This window comes from Syngnathus scovelli, chromosome 2, assembly GCF_024217435.2.
Source record: "Syngnathus scovelli strain Florida chromosome 2, RoL_Ssco_1.2, whole genome shotgun sequence".
Taxonomy (NCBI): Eukaryota; Metazoa; Chordata; class Actinopteri; order Syngnathiformes; family Syngnathidae; genus Syngnathus; species Syngnathus scovelli.
This window is the reverse complement of record NC_090848.1, coordinates 21,206,812-21,224,764: the sequence shown is the minus strand read 5'-3', so window position 1 is coordinate 21,224,764 and position 17,953 is coordinate 21,206,812. Positions and strand designations below refer to the sequence as shown.

The 17,953-nt window shown below is 45.0% G+C and overlaps 1 protein-coding gene and 1 long non-coding RNA gene across 10 annotated transcripts in view; one reads left to right on the top strand and one right to left on the bottom strand.

Moving 5' to 3' along the window:
* The window catches only part of prdm16 (PR domain containing 16), a 164,507-nt gene that overhangs the window by 105,676 nt on the left and 40,878 nt on the right, over positions 1–17,953 (bottom strand). For all 9 annotated transcript variants that reach the window (XM_049753497.1, XM_049753504.1, XM_049753501.1 and 6 more), the window contains exon 2: positions 1,959–2,389. In XM_049753497.1, the coding sequence (XP_049609454.1) occupies positions 1,959–2,389 (431 nt within the window). The remainder of the gene's footprint in view (positions 1–1,958; positions 2,390–17,953) is intronic.
* LOC125988404 (uncharacterized) overlaps positions 1–17,953 on the top strand; it is a 44,291-nt gene that overhangs the window by 14,097 nt on the left and 12,241 nt on the right. The gene's annotated exons all lie outside the window — the stretch shown is intronic.

The window sequence follows — 17,953 nt, the reverse complement described above, 5'->3', positions numbered from 1 at the left end:
ATTCACACTCGTATTCTTCCCATCACTGAGGGGGAAGTGAACATACTTCGCTGCCCAGGTCTGCCTGTCTATTTGTCTAAGAGCAGAGGCATTAGATGAGTAGATGGTGAAAAGGGGCGCACAACTCTCCTAAGGGAGTCTGTCGGTGATTATCAACAGGCCAACTGTTATGACTGTCTGTGATAAGGGTCTGGTCGAGGATAGCCCCTGAAGGGTTCCAGCCCTGAAGTAGACAGGAAATGTGAGGCAATAATACGGCCTGAGACTCAGTCAGTCCTCCAACGAGAGCTGAGGACAAGGAAGGCAGACAGATCAATCGCTCCTCTGCAATTGGGGAGCAAATGCCACATGTTTTGGCTTGAATGGAAACAGAAGGGACCTCGGCAGGAAAAATCTCATTGAAAAAAATGTCCACTCGTAAGAGCTCAATGAATTAATGACTCCAAATATGTATTATCTAAAAGTCAAAACTCCATAATGTGGATCATCTTGATTTAGCAGTCGGGGAGAAAAAGTGCATATCTATTTTTCCCCACTGAACAAATTTGATGCCCATTAGAAATGAAGCTGTTGGCTAAACCTAGCAGCCGATGAATATGCAGTTGTTGGGCAGAAAAGAAAGAAAATACTTGGCGTGTGTCATTTTTGGAGCGGTGCCCTTTGCGCCTTGAATGGCGACGAATAATATGAATGTTAAACAATGCTCAGCATGCATGCACCGGCGTTCTTTAATCACCAACACATTCTAAAATTGCTCATAATGGAATGAAGGGACATGCATTAAGGTGAATGAAATCCCTTTTGTGTTACACCATTGTCAGGACAGCTGTTTTATTTTTTACCCTTCAATATCTATCCATTATTTTCTAAACCGCTTATCTTCATGAGGGTCACGTGCTGGAGTTTTGAGGCGGTGGGCGGGGTACACCTTGAACTTGACAGCCAATCTCAGGCTTCAATACGCATTCATTTATTTTTCCTTACTACTCTTAGAGATTAATGTCCAGACTCCGCTGAAGCATTCCACAGCTGACTTTGGGGCAAGAGTTAAACTGGTAACCAGTCAATTGCAAGGTACATTTAGACTAGCAACAATCCACATGCACGTTCAACATTTCAATATTAACATTATTTTAGGATGAATAATTTTGCTAAGCAAAAATTTTCATAATTTGTTTGGCCCTAAACAAATTAATTCTATTTCAGCATTTACCAGTGGAAAAACTATGCATTTAACAAAGTGTTCTGGCCAGTGAATGAGCAGTCCGACATTGAGTCAGTGAAAGGAAAAGTGAGCCAGAATATTTCATGTCTGATTGGCCACACGAGAGAGAAAAGAACAGACAGAAACCAGTTGACTTTCTTTTCTTAATGAGCTTAGTGAAGCAACTTCAATATCGCCTAATGTCATGTCAAAATGAAAATTAATAGTGCAATATGCCGCCATTGCATTTGGTCATGCTTCTTCCATTTCCATATCAGGTGGCGTGACCAAATGAGCATGCCCGCTCACGGCGACGCCCCGAAAAGCTGATACCTCCACTAATCAGCAAGATTTTTCCATCTGACATTGCTGCGCAGCTAGATATGTAGACGAGGGCGCATTTAGCGCATGTGTGTGCATGCGTGTGCGCGAGTGTGTGTAGTCAAAGATGAGGGCCAATCATGAGATGGTGATGCAAATAGAGCTGGCTCCAGCGATGATGATGAGATAGATGCTTATGAATGAACTGCGATTGCTGGAAATGTGAACGTGCGAATGCAGAGTGATTCATTCATCACTCAGCCTCCTCACAGCAATATTACACCCCACCCCCCTTTTTGTCACTACTCTTTCAGTTAATATCATATGCACTGTATGTATTGCTGTCTGTGCCTTCACACTAAAGAGGTCAAAGGTGATACACAGTTGCTATGAATATGAAGAAGGGCATAGAAACAAAACACAAAGATCGTACCTCCCATCCGAAGGAGCTGCCTTTGCTGTGCAGACCGAACCTCTCGCCGACTCTGATACGGGTCTTGGCCCAAACGCCCAAGCCGGCACCCGGTACCGATGACTCCCGCAGCTCCAGATCGGCGGGAATCGGAATGTCGTCGGGAATGTAGACTGGTGCCTCGTAGGGCGAGCCTTCCTTGGGTGTGGTGAAGTTCTGGTCATTGCTGCTGCTGTTGTTGCTGAGGAGGTGATGGTGAGTGTTGTACATGTGGGGGTGCAGCAGCAGGTGGTGGTTGTTTGGGTGGGAGGGGCTCGGTGAGGGCAGGGGAGACATGTTGATGATGCCATCCTCTGCGTCGTCTTCAGGACTGTCAGTGCAAGTGCCGCCGGCCGCCAAGCCCGGAAGGTCGGCCTCTGTGTCGTACATGCTGTCCACTGGCTCGCTGTCATCTGATGACACAAAAGACAACGACTGTTGAAAAATTCTGCCTTGCTCATCGGTATTAGGAAAAACAATCAGAAACAAAACAAAATTCTTTGACAGGTTTAAATGCATACAAAATGTATTTGTTTCATTATACGCTTTGGAAACTGCCATGAAGTCATTTTTATTTTTTCATAAAAGTCCTATGTAAACATGGACTGGCATTTGGCTAACTCAAGCCAAAATGACATCAGCAATGTTTTTAATCAATCTCGCTCCATGTGGTGGAACACGCCAAGCTTGCAAGCTCGTCCCAGGTTGTCGTTAGCACCAAAAGGTTATTATTATACTTCTATTTATTTAGTTTAATAGCATGTGATGTTTGAAATGCATCAGTCATAGGTGCAGTACGTAGGTTATGTTTCAGTGCTGTCATGGTAATGAGGCTGTACGGGAAGTGCTTGGAGATGTATCGAATGAGCTAATCAAACACTTGTGGAATCATGGGAGCTCATTCGCAGCACAGATCATCTTTTTGTTCTGTGCTAAATATTTGGCCTTCTGCCCGCCGACAGATGTGGCCTGTGAACGCTGTTAAATTAACTGACATGTAAGTTTTTAATGTGAAACGTAAAACTAGCAAAGCACTGGACAGCGGCTGTCCAGTACTTGGCAAAGCTGAAGCCGCTCCACGAGGCTCCAGGAGACGTATCACATAAAGTTATAGCAGTAAAAGTCTGCCTTTTATGACCGATTTTGCGTCATCCAGCGATTTTGACGGGAACATACTTTTTCCCCTCCGCGAGTCGTCACCTTATCGTGGTGGAGGGGTTTGCGTGCCCCTATGATCCTAGGAGCCATGTTGTCGGGGGCTTCATGCCCCTGGTAGGGTCACCCATGGCAAACGGGTCCTAGGTGAGGGGCCAGACAAAGCACGGCTCACAAGCCCCTTATGATGAGTAACATAAATGGACTTAGTTTTCCCTCGCCCGGACGCGGGTCACCGGGGCCTCCCTCTGGAGCCAGGCCTGGAGGCGGGGCTCGAAGGCGAGCGTCTGGTGGCCGGGCCTTCGCCCATGGGGCCCGGCCGGGCATAGCCCGAAATGGAAACGTGGGTCCCCCTTCCCATGGGCTCACCACCTGTGGGAGGGGCCGAAGGGGTCGGGTGCAATGTGAGCTGGGCGGCAGCCAAAGGCGGGGACCTTGGCGGTCTGATCCCCGGCTGCAGAAGCTGGCTCTTGGGACATGGAATGTCACCTCTCTGGCTGGAAAGGAGCCCGAGCTGGTGTGCGAGGCAGAAAGATTCCGACTAGATATAGTCGGACTAGCCTCCACACACAGTTTGGGTTCCGGTACAAGCCCTCTCGAGAGGGGCTGGACTCTCTTCCACTCTGGAGTTGCCCACGGTGAGAGGCGTCGAGCAGGTGTGGGTATACTTATTGCCCCCCGGCTGGGCGCCTGCACATTGGGGTTCACCCCGGTGAACGAGAGGGTAGCCTCCCTCCGCCTTCGGGTGGGGGGACGGGTCCTGACTGTTGTTTGTGTCTATGCACCAAACAGCAGCTCAGAGTACCCACCCTTCTTGGGGTCCCTGGAGGAAGTGCTGGATAGCGCTCCTTCTGGGGACTCTATCGTTCTACTGGGTGACTTCAATGCTCACGTGGGCAATGACAGTGAGACCTGGAAGGGCGTGATTGGGAGGAACGGCCCCCCTGATCTGAACCCGAGCGGTGTTCTATTGTTGGACTTCTGTGCTCGACACGGATTTTCAATAATGAACACCATGTTCAAACATAAGGGTGTCCATGTGTGCACTTGGCACCAGGACACCCTAGGCCGCAGTTCGATGATCGACTTTGTAGTCGTGTCATCGGATTTGCGGCCGCATGTTTTGGACACTCGGGTGAAGAGAGGGGCGGAGCTGTCAACTGATCACCACCTGGTGGTGGGTTGGCTCCGATGGTGGGGGAAGATGCCGGTCCGACCTGGCAGACCCAAACGCTCTGTGAGGGTCTGCTGGGAACGTCTGGCAGAATCTCCTGTCAGGAAGAGCTTCAACTCCCACCTCCGGCAGAGCTTTTCCCACGTCCCGGGGGAGGCGGGGGACATTGAGTCTGAGTGGACCATGTTCCGCGCCTCCATTGTTGAGGCGGCCGACCGGAGCTGTGGCCGTAAGGTCGTTGGTGCCTGTCGTGGCGGCAACCCCCGAACCCGCTGGTGGACACCGGCGGTAAGGGATGCCGTCAAGCTGAAGAAGGAGTCCTATCGGGCCGTTTTGGCCTGCGGGACTCCGGAGGCAGCTGACAGGTACCGGATGGCCAAGCGGAACGCGGCTTCGGCGGTTGCTGAGGCAAAAACCCGGGCGTGGGAGGAGTTCGGTGAGGCCATGGAGAATGACTTTCGGACGGCTTCGAGGAAATTCTGGTCCACCATCCGGCGTCTCAGGAGGGGGAAGCAGTGCAACGTCAACACTGTTTACAGTGGGGATGGCGTGCTGCTGACCTCGACTCGGGACGTCGTGAGTCGGTGGGGAGAATACTTCGAAGACCTCCTCAATTCCACCTACACGCCTTCCATTGAGGAAGCAGGGCCTAGAGACTCTGAGGCGGATTCTCCAATCTCTGGGGTCGAAGTCACTGAGGTAGTTAAAAAACTCCTCGGTGGCAAGGCCCCGGGGGTGGATGAGATCCGCCCAGAGTTCTTAAAGGCTCTGGATGTTGTGGGGCTGTCATGGCTGACACGCCTCTACAACGTTGCGTGGACATCGGGGACAGTGCCTCTGGATTGGCAGACTGGGGTGGTGGTTCCCCTCTTTAAGAAGGGGGACCGGAGGGTGTGTTCCAATTACAGGGGAATCACACTCCTCAGCCTCCCTGGTAAGGTCTATTCAGGGGTGCTGGAGAGGAGGGTCCGTCGGGAGGTCGAACCTCGGATTCAGGAGGAGCAGTGTGGCTTTCGTCCTGGCCGTGGAACAGTGGACCAGCTCTACACCCTCGGCAGGATCCTCGAGGGTGCATGGGAGTTTGCCCAACCAGTCCACATGTGTTTTGTGGACTTGGAGAAGGCGTTCGACCGTGTCCCTCGGGAGGTTCTGTGGAGGGTGCTTCGGGAGTACGGGGTGCCGAGCCAACTGATAAGGGCGGTTCGGTCCCTGTATCACCGATGCCAGAGTCTGGTCCGCATTTCCGGCAGTAAGTCGGATTCGTTCCCAGTGAGGGTTGGACTCCGCCAAGGCTGCCCTTTGTCACCGATTCTGTTCATAATTTTTATGGACAGAATTTCTAGGCGCAGCCGAGGCGTTGAGGGGGTCCGGTTTGGGGACCTCAGCATCGCGTCTCTGCTTTTTGCAGATGACGTGGTGCTGTTGGCTTCTTCAGGCCGTGATCTCCAGCTCTCGCTGGAACGGTTCGCAGCCGAGTGCGAAGCGGTCGGGATGAGGGTCAGCACCTCCAAATCCGAGTCCATGGTCCTCGATCGGAAAAGGGTGGAATGCCCTCTCCGGATCGGGGATGAGATCCTGCCCCAAGTGGAGGAGTTCAAGTATCTTGGAGTCTTGTTCACGAGTGAGGGGAGGATGGAGCGTGAGATCGACAGGCGGATCGGTGCAGCGTCGGCAGTAATGCGGACCCTGTACCGGTCCGTTGTGGTGAAGAGAGAGCTGAGCCAAAAGGCAAAGCTCTCAATTTACCGGTCGATTTACGCTCCTACCCTCACCTATGGTCACGAGCTATGGGTCGTGACCGAAAGAACGAGATCTCGGATACAAGCGGCCGAAATGAGTTTTCTCCGCAGGATGTCCGGGCTCTCCCTTAGAGATAGGGTGAGAAGCTCGGTCATCCGGGAGAGACTCGGAGTAGAGTCGCTACTCCTCCACGTTGAGAGGAGCCAGATGAGGTGGCTCGGGCATCTTATCAGGATGCCTCCTGGACGCCTCCCTGGGGAGGTGTTCCGGGCATGTCCCACCGGTAGGAGACCCCGGGGACGACCCAGGACGCGCTGGAGAGACTATGTCTCTCAGCTGGCCTGGGAACGCCTTGGGATCCCCCGGGATGAGCTGGATGAAGTGGCTGGGGAGAGGGAAGTCTGGGAGTCCCTCCTGAAGCTGTTGCCCCCGCGACCCGACCCCGGATAAGCGGAAGAAGATGGATGGATGGATGGATGGACATACTTTTTTTTTTTCTTTAATGATCACCATTTCATTGGAGTTGGGATCAGGCGCACAGCTCCCACTGTACAATCAAAAATGTTTTCAGGCTGTTAAACACTTTTTCCCCATTCCTATCCCTTCGTTCATTCCTCTACTCTCACTAAGACTTGACCCACTGAGAGCAATTTTGACAAGCGTAGAGACAGCCTCGGAAAATCTATTAAATTTGGCTTAAGAGCCTCCATGCACATAAAATTGCCCGGATGACTTGACTGAATGCACAGTCTTCATATATACTACATTAAATTGCACAAAATGGTAAAAAAAAAAAAAAAAAACAACAACAAAGATTGCACATGTACATTGAAAATGTAGTTGATTTCTTAACTCTGGTTTATTATTTAGGCTATATACTCCATCTTTACACATTTTTCTTTTACCTGAAATACCTAGTCCTTATTTCCTAATGCTCAAATTTGAAACTACTATGTCATAAGTATTTTCTTAGTTCATAAACAAGAAATATTTTACTAAGTTTATGTTTTTAGCCTTAATCACTAATCATGTCACACTACTGTTTCAAAGTAGACAAAGTTCGGCGACATCCCATGATCTAAATTCCCCACACGATGCAACCAGGGTGTGTGGCTCAAAAGTTTCGGAAATACTTTTTTAACCAGTATCAGAATAACACCACCTTCAAGGGTAAGCACTTCCCTTCACCCAAAAATACATCCAAACATTTAAAACCAAGCTATATGATTTAACAAATAAAGATCTGGTGGAGGTATAAAATAAATAAAAAAAGAGGAAATGTTCATTTGCGAACCTTAACTTTTGCAAATACTCTGGGCGAAAAACATGTAAACGGGTAATTATTATTCCAGACCACAATTACAGTTTAAATATACCGTTTAAGAGTCCCAGCTCTCGGCTGTAAAAGGCAGCAGTTAAAAGAAAGATGAGAAAGAGGAGGAGGCGAAGAAAAGTGACGACTGGGCTGCTTTTAAACAGCTCTATGTTAGTTCTGCGTCTCAGACAGCCAAAGGAGAGATGTTAGCTTCGCCTCCCAAAGGACCTCTAAAAAAACAGCGCGGCCAGATAGTGCCTTCCTCTCCCTGGCTGCCGATGTTGTTCTTTCTCTCTCTGCTCTTCTCACCATCTCCTTCTCTTTTACGGGCAGCTATTTATCCTGATTACATCAGGGGTCAATCATTAATTCGCACCTTGGGGGTCCCGATGCTGGCTGTGGCTACAATGGGCTGCTTGTGTTCAGTGGCTGTTATTCCAGGGGAAAACTCCACCTCAGAGCCAGGCGCAAGCCACATGAAGGCATCTAATTTGACTTGAACAATTATAAATGCACAAAATCTGTTGCTTTGTAGCAACGCTCGCGCTAACAAAGGCATGCATGAGCTTTGATGCAAGCCGACCGCACAAACATCTGCTTGCATCTGAAGGAGCTGCTACTTCACTCAAGGACAGGAGATCAAACGGTGGTTGGTAAAGATGATATCATGTAACTGGTGCACAACGGCACTATTACAGTTGAATGAAAATGCGCAGCAAAGACTAAATAAGTCAATTTGCAAAGGTAAGTGGCAAAAAAAAAAAAAAAAAATTCATGATCACAGTCATCAGTCTTACCATGGCAAAATAACTTGAGACGCAGCTGAAAATCAGCGGTTTGATCGTAGGGTCTTACAACGGGTAAAGTGTTTTGTGGTTGAGTTTAATCAGAGCACTCCAGACTTAAACACAGTGAGATACAGATCTGCCGTCATTTTCTGCTGTCTGCCTGGACGTACACAAACACATGCTTTGTAGGCTGCAGAATAAGTTGGACTGTTAACCCGGGTTGAGGAACAAAATTCACTGCATAGATTACATCTGGTAAGAAATCTCCAAATGGGACCCAATGCACTCGTTTAGTGGGAGAAAAATAACAAGGAATCTCTGAAAAATTCTAATCAAATAAACAATTCTAATTGCAGGCAGACATACAAACATTGAAAACCTCTGCAGATCCCAAGCTCCAATGGAAGTCAACAATAGTTTGTGCTTTCAGAGCCAGGTACATGGTTTGCAAGAGCATGGTTGTGGCTCAGATAACAATAAAAGAGAGCTCGAAATAGGACGTGCACGCCAGTGACGGCCATCATAAAGTACACGCGTCCCATTTCCCTGTCCAACACACACACACACACACACGCACACACGCACGCACGCACGCACGCACGCACGCACGCACGCACGCACGCACGCACGCACACACACACACACACACACACACACACACACACACACACACACACACACACACACACACAAGATCGTTCTCCACCCATAAAGTGATCTGGTTCAATTCAAAAACGAAAGGCCAAGGAAATGTCCAAACTATGCAGAATGACTCCAAATATGGGGAGAAAAGTGTGTCTCGTGGAAGGAGGGAAATGGCAAGAAAGACAGATATGAAAAATGAACTCAGAAACATGACTAAAACCTTTTGAAGAGCACACATGCCCTTGGAAAAGTGAGATGCACGCACACTATTGGCCATCGTGACACTTTATGATGCTTTTGCACGGCACCATTCCAGATTGCTTTGGAGTGGTTGTTTTTCCAGCCATAAACTGTCAAATTCACATCACTCTGAATGCACTGCGACATGCTTGCAACCTGCAATAGTGGAGGGGAAGGAGACTTTCATGTTGGCCAATGTAATGAGACAAATAAAATTGAGGGCCGCAATGAAACGGAAATACAACCAGGTCGTCACTGCTTTTTGCTACAACTGTAGCTGAGTCTCCCAAGTTTTAATGAGTCAAGGTAAATATTTTACACGAGAAAAATATCTGGTTAATTATGTGCCTGCTGCCATCTAATGAAAAAGCATTTTCTTGTTATGACTGTCACTACGTAGTTACTGGCATAGATAGATGAACAAAGATACATGATTTGCCGTAGTGAATAAATAATAATTTTCAGAGCATTTAAGTGGAATTGTGTAAATTCTCGCCGCACACGCTGATGAGCTATCGTGGCAAACTATTGTGCTGTGGCACAGTGGTTGGGAATCACGGCACTGCACTAACCCAGAACACGACTACCAGGTAGTCCCCAAGCAGCAGAGATGAAGCCGTCAAAATCAAGTCAACAAATTCAAACGGCAAGAGTATGTGAGTGAAAACTGAAAACCCGTATGGTGTACTTTTCCACCGAGGGGTGCCGGTTATTCAAGATGACGTATACATGGAAGCATGTTACCAGGCAGTCCATAAAGCAAAAAAGAAATGACTTAAATGGGGGCGGCGAGTTGGAGGAAAGGTGTGTATTTTGTGTGTGTGTTTACATGGAAGTAGTGAGAGTGCAACGAGGGCACAGTCAGCTACAATAGCAGCAAGCCACTCCGAATGAAAACACCGCACTGTTTCCCCTTGTAAAAGCACCAGGGAACATTTCCAAGCAACATGCAGAGCTAAAACTGGGCGTCCTCACAGTGAATTAGTACATGAGGAGCGAGCATATGGAGGACGCAAATGGAGGAGATGAGTGAGAAAACGCAGCCTCCGAGAGGCACATATGTATTCCCTTACAGAGGTGCACACATATACCCTCTGCTTATAAATATACAGTACTGAACTGTGCGTATGATTGAGGCCATGATGAGGTTTGTTTTTATGAGGACTTTTTTCTAGCAACTATTTTGACAAAATTGTATAGATATTTGGCGGAACAAAAAAATACTGATAGCAATCAGTCTGCCTATTAAATAAAGAATACATCTAATTTAAAAATAACTCCTTTTCGTCTTTTATTACTTACAGCAACAAAGAAACATACAAACATTTGACTGTTTACAAATCTTATCTAACTTCACAACAGAGAAAAAATCTGAAATATTTGGCTGATATTTTGTTGATTTTATTTTTGAGGGGTTATTTGAATGTCATTAATATTGTCTCATAATGTACTGTGTATAAGGGACCTGCAAAAAAAAAAAAAAATCATCAAAAATAAAAAGTCTGATTTATTTTTTCCAGATTATAAAAATCGGCCGATTAAACTGGCTGTCTGATTAATCGTTTAGGCCCCAATAACACTTGAGCCATTTTGATTTGCTTAACCCTTTTTGTGCGTTTCTTAAAAAAAGCAAATAAAAAATAATTATCGATGGACTTTACTGAGCAGATTTTTGCTCTGTGCTAAATACATACAAAGTTACAGTTTGTATTTGTTTTAAATAACAGCAATTATATTTTAATACTTTAATTATAAAAAATAGTCACCATTTTTACTTCCTGACACGGTTTTCTATTTCAATCTCTGTTCATTGTGCCACCAGGTTAATCTAATGCGCCAATCAAAACATTGTTATTGCAACACGAGTGTGTATGCACTGTATAACACTTAGTAGAAGTGTAATGTATTGCATTTGCACAGAAAAAAAATACACTTATACATTTGTGTTTGTGTGCTGCACTGAAACAACACAGTTGATGTATTGATGTGTTATTTGTGCTGAAAAGGCCTCAAGGCATTGCATCCAGCAGCGTGCATGTGCATGTGTGTGTGTACGCTTGTGTATGTGTGTGTGCACTCGTGTTTACGCTAAAAGGCGCAATGGAGGCTCCAGGCAAATAGAAGACAGCGTGTGTACAGTCTCCTGCTGTGTGTGGTGTCCCCGTGGTCCCAAGAGGGCCCGTGGCCAAGGCTTGTGCAGACATTTATTAACAGGGGAGATTAATAGCACCACAGCAAAACATATTCACGAGCATGATAAATATCAATAATAATCAATATCAAGTTACATTTGCCAAATTGAGTCGCAAAGATCACCCAGGGGCAGGGGACTGGAATAGGAGAGGGAGTCATGTAAAAAGATGAGTACGACAAATTAGGTACACCTGCAAAACTAATTGAGAAACAAAAACACTGCCTTTATAAAATTATACTCTTTTTAATTCGACACCATTAGAAAGATGTTCAGCGACTGCAGCAATGAGTACCGATGGATGTTATCTGACATGAAACACCTTTCATAAATCAAATACATAAAGAGTTGCAGTCCCCTTTAACAGTGTGCATAGCGGCTCACTAAAATCTGATTTATGTATACACGGACTGTCGAACAAAGGAAGACTGAGAACTGTGTCAATAGTCAGAGGGGCCAATCAATAAAATCTATAGAACATTATTTCATTTGATGACAGCTTAACATGTCAAGTCAGAAGTGGGAGGCACTTTTACAAGGATGGCTGTAGAAACTCAAAGATGTCCTCCAATGTTCAGATGAATAGTTATAACACAACAAGCCGTGTGCAAGTGTATGTGTGTGTGTGTGTGTGTGTGTGTGTGTGTGTGTGTGTGTGTGTGTGTGTGTGTGTGTGTGTGTGTGTGTGTGTGTGTGTGTGTGTGTGCGTGTGTGTGTTGCCAGTGCAACTTCCTTTAACAAGCCTTTGGGGAACCCTCACAGCGAGCGCAGCGACAGACAGCCCACACAACAAACTCATCCACTCCTATTAAATGGGGCTAATAAAGAGTTGGGTGCAGAGTGACCCATGGCATTTTGTTTCATAGTTTTTCAAAGTCTTATCCTTTTGCTCATGTGTGATCCTAAAAATGTAAAAATGCTATCTATGCCCAAATGGATCACTTTGTCTTCATCACTTTTTGTACTTATTTATTAGAATTAAGCAATAGACACGACACCAGATGCAACCTGTTTTAGGTCCGCGCTCATTGTGAAATGTACCCCCCACAATTTTTTTGTTAGGATGACTTACTCTCCAAGATCACGCATTTTACAGTGTGTAAAATAGAGGTCGGACAATATACCAATATATTGTACCGCAAAAAAAATGAATAAATAAATAAATAAATAAATAATAATTTAAAAAAAAAAAATATATATATATATATATATATATATATATATATATATATATATATATACCGTAATCTCCGGACTATAAGCCGCGACTTTTTTCCAAAATTTTGAACCCTGCGGCTTATAGTCAGGTGCGGTTTATATAAGATTTTTTTTGGGTGATTTTTGTGACTTGATCACTTTTATACACTCGTGAAAAGGCTGTGGACCACTGTTGTGCGGTATCTTGGAGAAAAAAAACAACAAAAATACTATTTTGAAACACTACTATGGCTGCTGCTTATTCTGGCTGTGTTGCTTGTGACTATTATGAGCTTTAGTAGGAATGCACGCTAGGTGACCTGCGTCCAAGGGCTCGAAACCCTTTCTCTTAGAGATTACACAAAGCAGTGGCGCTGTTTGGACCATCTGCATTGTATTAAAACCCAATCAATCAGCATTTAAATTCAATTCTTCTGACATTATGCTCACCAAAAACAAGTTGTAATGAATGTGAACTTTTAATGCATTTTATTCAGAAAGTTACTTTGAACCCTGAGGCTTAAATGGCGGCGAGGCGTATTTATGGATTTTTACGGCTTTCTGTGTACTGTCTTTCTTTGTAAAAATCTCATGTGCACGTGCGGCTTATAGTCCGGTGCGGCTTATGTAAGAAAAAAACTAAAATATCCCTGAATTTTAGCTGGTGCGGCTTATAGTCCGGTGCGGTTTATAGTCCGGAAATTACGGTACATATACACATATATATACACATGCACATACACACACACACACACACACACACACACACACACACACACACACACACACACACGCGCGCGCGCACGCACACACACACACACACACACACACACACACAAACTATGACTCCGTTCGTTCGATTGGGCCTGCTAAACCTGCATATAGTATCAGTGAAAATGTCCTTACTTGATTATGGAGGTAATTATATTCACCTCTGCCACTGCATGCAGCGTCCACTCATACATCAGTCTATTACTCGCCAGTCTCGCTCCGCTCTGCTCTTCTCTTCTCCTCACCCACTCTCCCTCCAGTCATTAGCCAGTGAATTAACAGCAATCCAGCATGCTATTAATCACCCTGACAAACGTGTTTGCATCGCCTCGTAAGGCCGGCACGCAAACGGCGGAGGGGGGCGCTGGATGGGCCAAAATGAGCGTTGGCATGTGAGTCATACTGTGGCAAAGAAGTGCAAAGAAAATTGAGTTGTAGCAGAATGAAGCACTCAAGATGACATGCACTATAGGTGGTGCAAGAAATAAGGGTGTGGAGCTCCAAAAATAATGGACACATAGTACCAGAAGTAGTTGTTGTATGAGAAACATTAGTTGCTTTCATTAAAAAAAAAAACATTGATGCTTGTTATAAGAATATGCTCAAACCACTTTGAAATGATCATACCATTGAACTAATTTAAGTGCAAACATAAAGATAAACAAAACAAACAAATAGATGTATTTTTTAAACTTTTTAACAAGTTGTAGTCTATTTATTGGCTTATAACATTTTATATGTTTCTTTAATCTGGTTAGAAACTTTTTTAACATTTTTTTTAATGTGGTTAGATCATTTATTTAAGTGTCACAATGCTTAGCCATCTCATTAAAGTAAATTATACACGAGATAATGCAAAGCATGTACGTTGTAATGTGTATTATCTCGAACCCAAATCCGGCTTCCATAAATCCAACTAGTTATCCCTATTGGTGTCACCTCCCTCTCTAATAGGGAGACCACCTGTGGGAGGCCCGAGCTGAGCCAGTCAGGTGGGTCGCAGCCATCATACAATCCCGTGTCATCAGGCTGTCACTACAAGTGCAATTGACATGGGAGATATGCTAATCCACTTAGCTTCTAGATCAGCCAGGAGTCTGGTAAGCAGCCCTGGCTCAGTCGACAATCAGAGGAACACACGCACTGCACAGCCCAAGGCTCGACACAAAAGTGGGCAAATGCGAGATTTTTTTTATTTTTTTTTAGAACATTTACAGGATATGAGTGTATATTAGGGGACCGTTGGAGATTGCACAGGAAACGTCATGATTTATTTAATTTGAACTTTTATAATCATTCTGATGAGCTGCCGTAGTGAAATGAACTTAAAAATAAGTTGTAAAACAGACAGATGGATAGACATACATATGAATAGTAAGGCTGACAGGCACACAAATTTTCAGATCAACAACTTTATCCAAAATCTATACTATAATTTGTTCTAGCATAATGCTGAGATCAAGCAGGATGGAAACAAGTCCCTTGCCAAAGAAAAATACTGCAGATTGAAGCATCATCTTTTAAAACCAATCAAAGAAGGATGGCAAGTGAAGGCAATGCATCGAAATAGCGTATTCCTGCTTGCTCCTGATCAAAGCTTCCCGTCAGCAACAAGGTGTCAGAGTTCAAAACTATTGCGCCACTCAGTCAGATGATATCTCAGACGGATCCATCTTATTTCCCGGCCATGACTTCCCCTATTAGGAGCCGCAGCCTCATTCTTACTAATCAGTTTGCTATCCCACAGAAACAGGAAGGAAGAGAAGGAAACAGATGGGAAAGCAGGACAATGGCGAGCGAGGGACACAATGCTGACTTCTCCCCCCCCTCCTCCTCCTCCTCCTCCTTCTCTCGGCCGCCGCTGCCCTGCTCGCACTCTGTGGCCAGCCGTGCGGCCAGAGAGAGGGGAGGCTCACAATCAGCAACAATACTGTATACAAGTGGCGGTGAACAATGGAGGCCGGCCACAAAGAATTCTGGGAACAGGGGCGCAGCCTTCTTCTCCTTTGGGTCAGCTCGATATGCATCGGGCTGCTGAGACAGCCCGGTGCCAGACAGAGAAGGAGTGAGACACACACCGAGACAGGGAGAGAGAGAGAGAGAGAGAGAGAGAGAGAGAGAGAGAGAGAGAGAGAGAGAGAGAGAAGAGAGAGAGAGAGAGAGAGAGAGAGAGAGAGAGAGAGAGAGAGAGAGAGAGAGAGAGAGAGAGAGAGAGAGAGAGAGAGAGAGAGAGAGAGAGAGAGAGAGAGAGAGAGAGAGAAAGTCAGAGAAAGAGAGAGAAAGATGAAGTTGGTTTACGAGAGCTGGAACATCACACACACACACACACACACACACACGCACACACACACACACACACACACACACGCACACACACACACCGCCTGCTGTGCTATACTTCATCAGCCAAAATGTCAGCATGAGGCACTCTTAATCTGTCCCTCTTCACAAACGGGCACACATTTAGGGTGCAGTATGGTCAGTCAATTTTGTGCATAATTAACCGCGCATAAGAACTACACAATCAACTGGGAATGGGTATGAAATGTGTGCCAATCAGGAAGTTTTTTTATGCACATGTTCATAAAAAAAACATGTGCAAATGTAACAATACAAATATGTTAAGCACTGTCTATATTATAGACAGTGCTTAACATATTTGTATTAGCCCACTATACGACTTTTTTTTCCCCCCCACGAATTGAGTCGTCTTGTTTTCATGACAGATGGTCCATTTTGTTAGCCACTATCGAAATATTTTTTGTGCTTCTCATTTCCACAAAGAAAGAACTAGAAGTGGAAGTGCAGCAGGGCCATTCCATTTCTCCTTCCCTTAAGTGTTCAGCCTGCACGGTGAATGAGAGACATTTGGAAATAATTGGCTGGTAATTAGGTGGGGGTCGACAGGTCGATTTGGGAACAAATGGCTGTCTTTAGCTCAGGTGGCCCTTTACACGAGATAATGGGACCTTTACGCCAAAGCAACATCCCCTCCCTTCCGCATCCTTCATCTTCTGCCGTGTTCCCTTCTTTACCGTTCTTCTGCCTCCCTAGAGTGCATTCTAACACAGTCTGGGACCCTAAATATTACCCCTACAGATAGCAAATACGAGTGATGACTAAAAGATATGGATTAAAAACTGGAGTAGAGATGCAATGTCCTAGGATCAAAATGATGCACCTGTACCCAAAAGAAACTCGTACCTCAAAATGTTTTTCTTTTTTTTTTACCACCTCTATCTATTAATTTAATTTGATATCTTCTCCAATCTCTCCATTTTAATTTGCTTAGTAGAAATACACATTTTTATTTGACAGATTAGTATTTAGATTATTAATTTTATTAGTGATGACATTTAGTTAATCATGAAACAATGCGGCAACTAAAAATTTACAGACTTTAAGCTTCTTTTCCAACATTAGTGGCAACTTTTAAGAATGAAGAAACTTCTAAACGACAAATGATGCAAGTAATGCATGAACCTTATTCAGCACAACCTTACACTCACTGTAAGGAGCACAAGGTTGTGCTAAATAGTCTCTCACTCTATCTTGCTCTTTCCCCCATCACCCCATCCTCCTATTCAGCAGTAGTAGCCTCTTGTTTGGCTTCCTGCTGTTTGTGTTCAGACAGGGTCTTGATTTGAATACTGATTCCCCTTTGATAGGCCCGCACTTCCGATCTCATTAACTTGTTTTGTCTTTGTTTAAATGGGAATGTCCAGAAAGGGTGAGGGAATGGGAAAAGAGAAGCGACACCAAACAATGCCGCGGATCTCTGCGGGAGAGAGATGCTCCGTAAATAACAACAAGCAAATAAAAACAGGATGAAGATAAAGGAAGCGCCACATGGAGATCAAATTTGATTGTGGAAACGATCAGTTAAGGTCGGAAGGTACAATGGAGCGATGAAAAGCAAAAGCTAAAACTTTGTTTTAAGACCAAGTTAAATTCCTCTTTAGTATGGAAATTATATATAAAAATATAATCTGGAATGCAGCACAGTGAAAACCTTTGACAAAGATGACGCTGACCACCAACTGCAATATCACTGCAGTATTCACTGACGGGGTTTCTCCTTTCAACAAGAATAGTATGCGTGGGAAACAAGTTCAGCATTAATTAGCTTCATTAGGGTCCACACATAAAATATTTTAGTGCTGTCACTTCGTAAAGCTTCCTTCATTTTAATTTCCAGCTAACTGACAGTGCTGAAAAGATAACCTCATTGGTAAAGGTAAGCATGACAACACTAACGTTTTGCTTAAAGAAGCCCCATTGACCTCCATTTGACCTCAAAGTGTTTGCATTCCCTCAGGTTTTACCTGACTGGCTCCTTAGGCCCGTGTGCTCTAGTAATTCAACTCCTTACAGCTCCTTTCAACTTTCTCGTGTCATTTCCAGTGAAAGGATAACCATTCAACTGATACTAATTGACCTCAAATGTTATCATCTTATGAGTAGTTTATACAATAATATTTTGCAAGGGGCACACCAGGAGATAGGATCTAAAATGCAACATATTACTCATAAACTACAAATGGCGTACCAACAACACTGCTGGAAAAGAAAAGGCAGGAAGGCCTCGGGTTGGTAGGAGGGAGCAGCCCCTAAGATAAAGTCATAAGGCCAAAAATAAACTGCATAAACAAGAGAGAGCCAGAGAGGCTGAGGTGGACTAAAGAAAAGAGGAGAGGCGGGGATGGGGATGGGGGGAGGATCAAAGTTGATGTCCGCTTTTGATAGCCTACCTCAGATAAT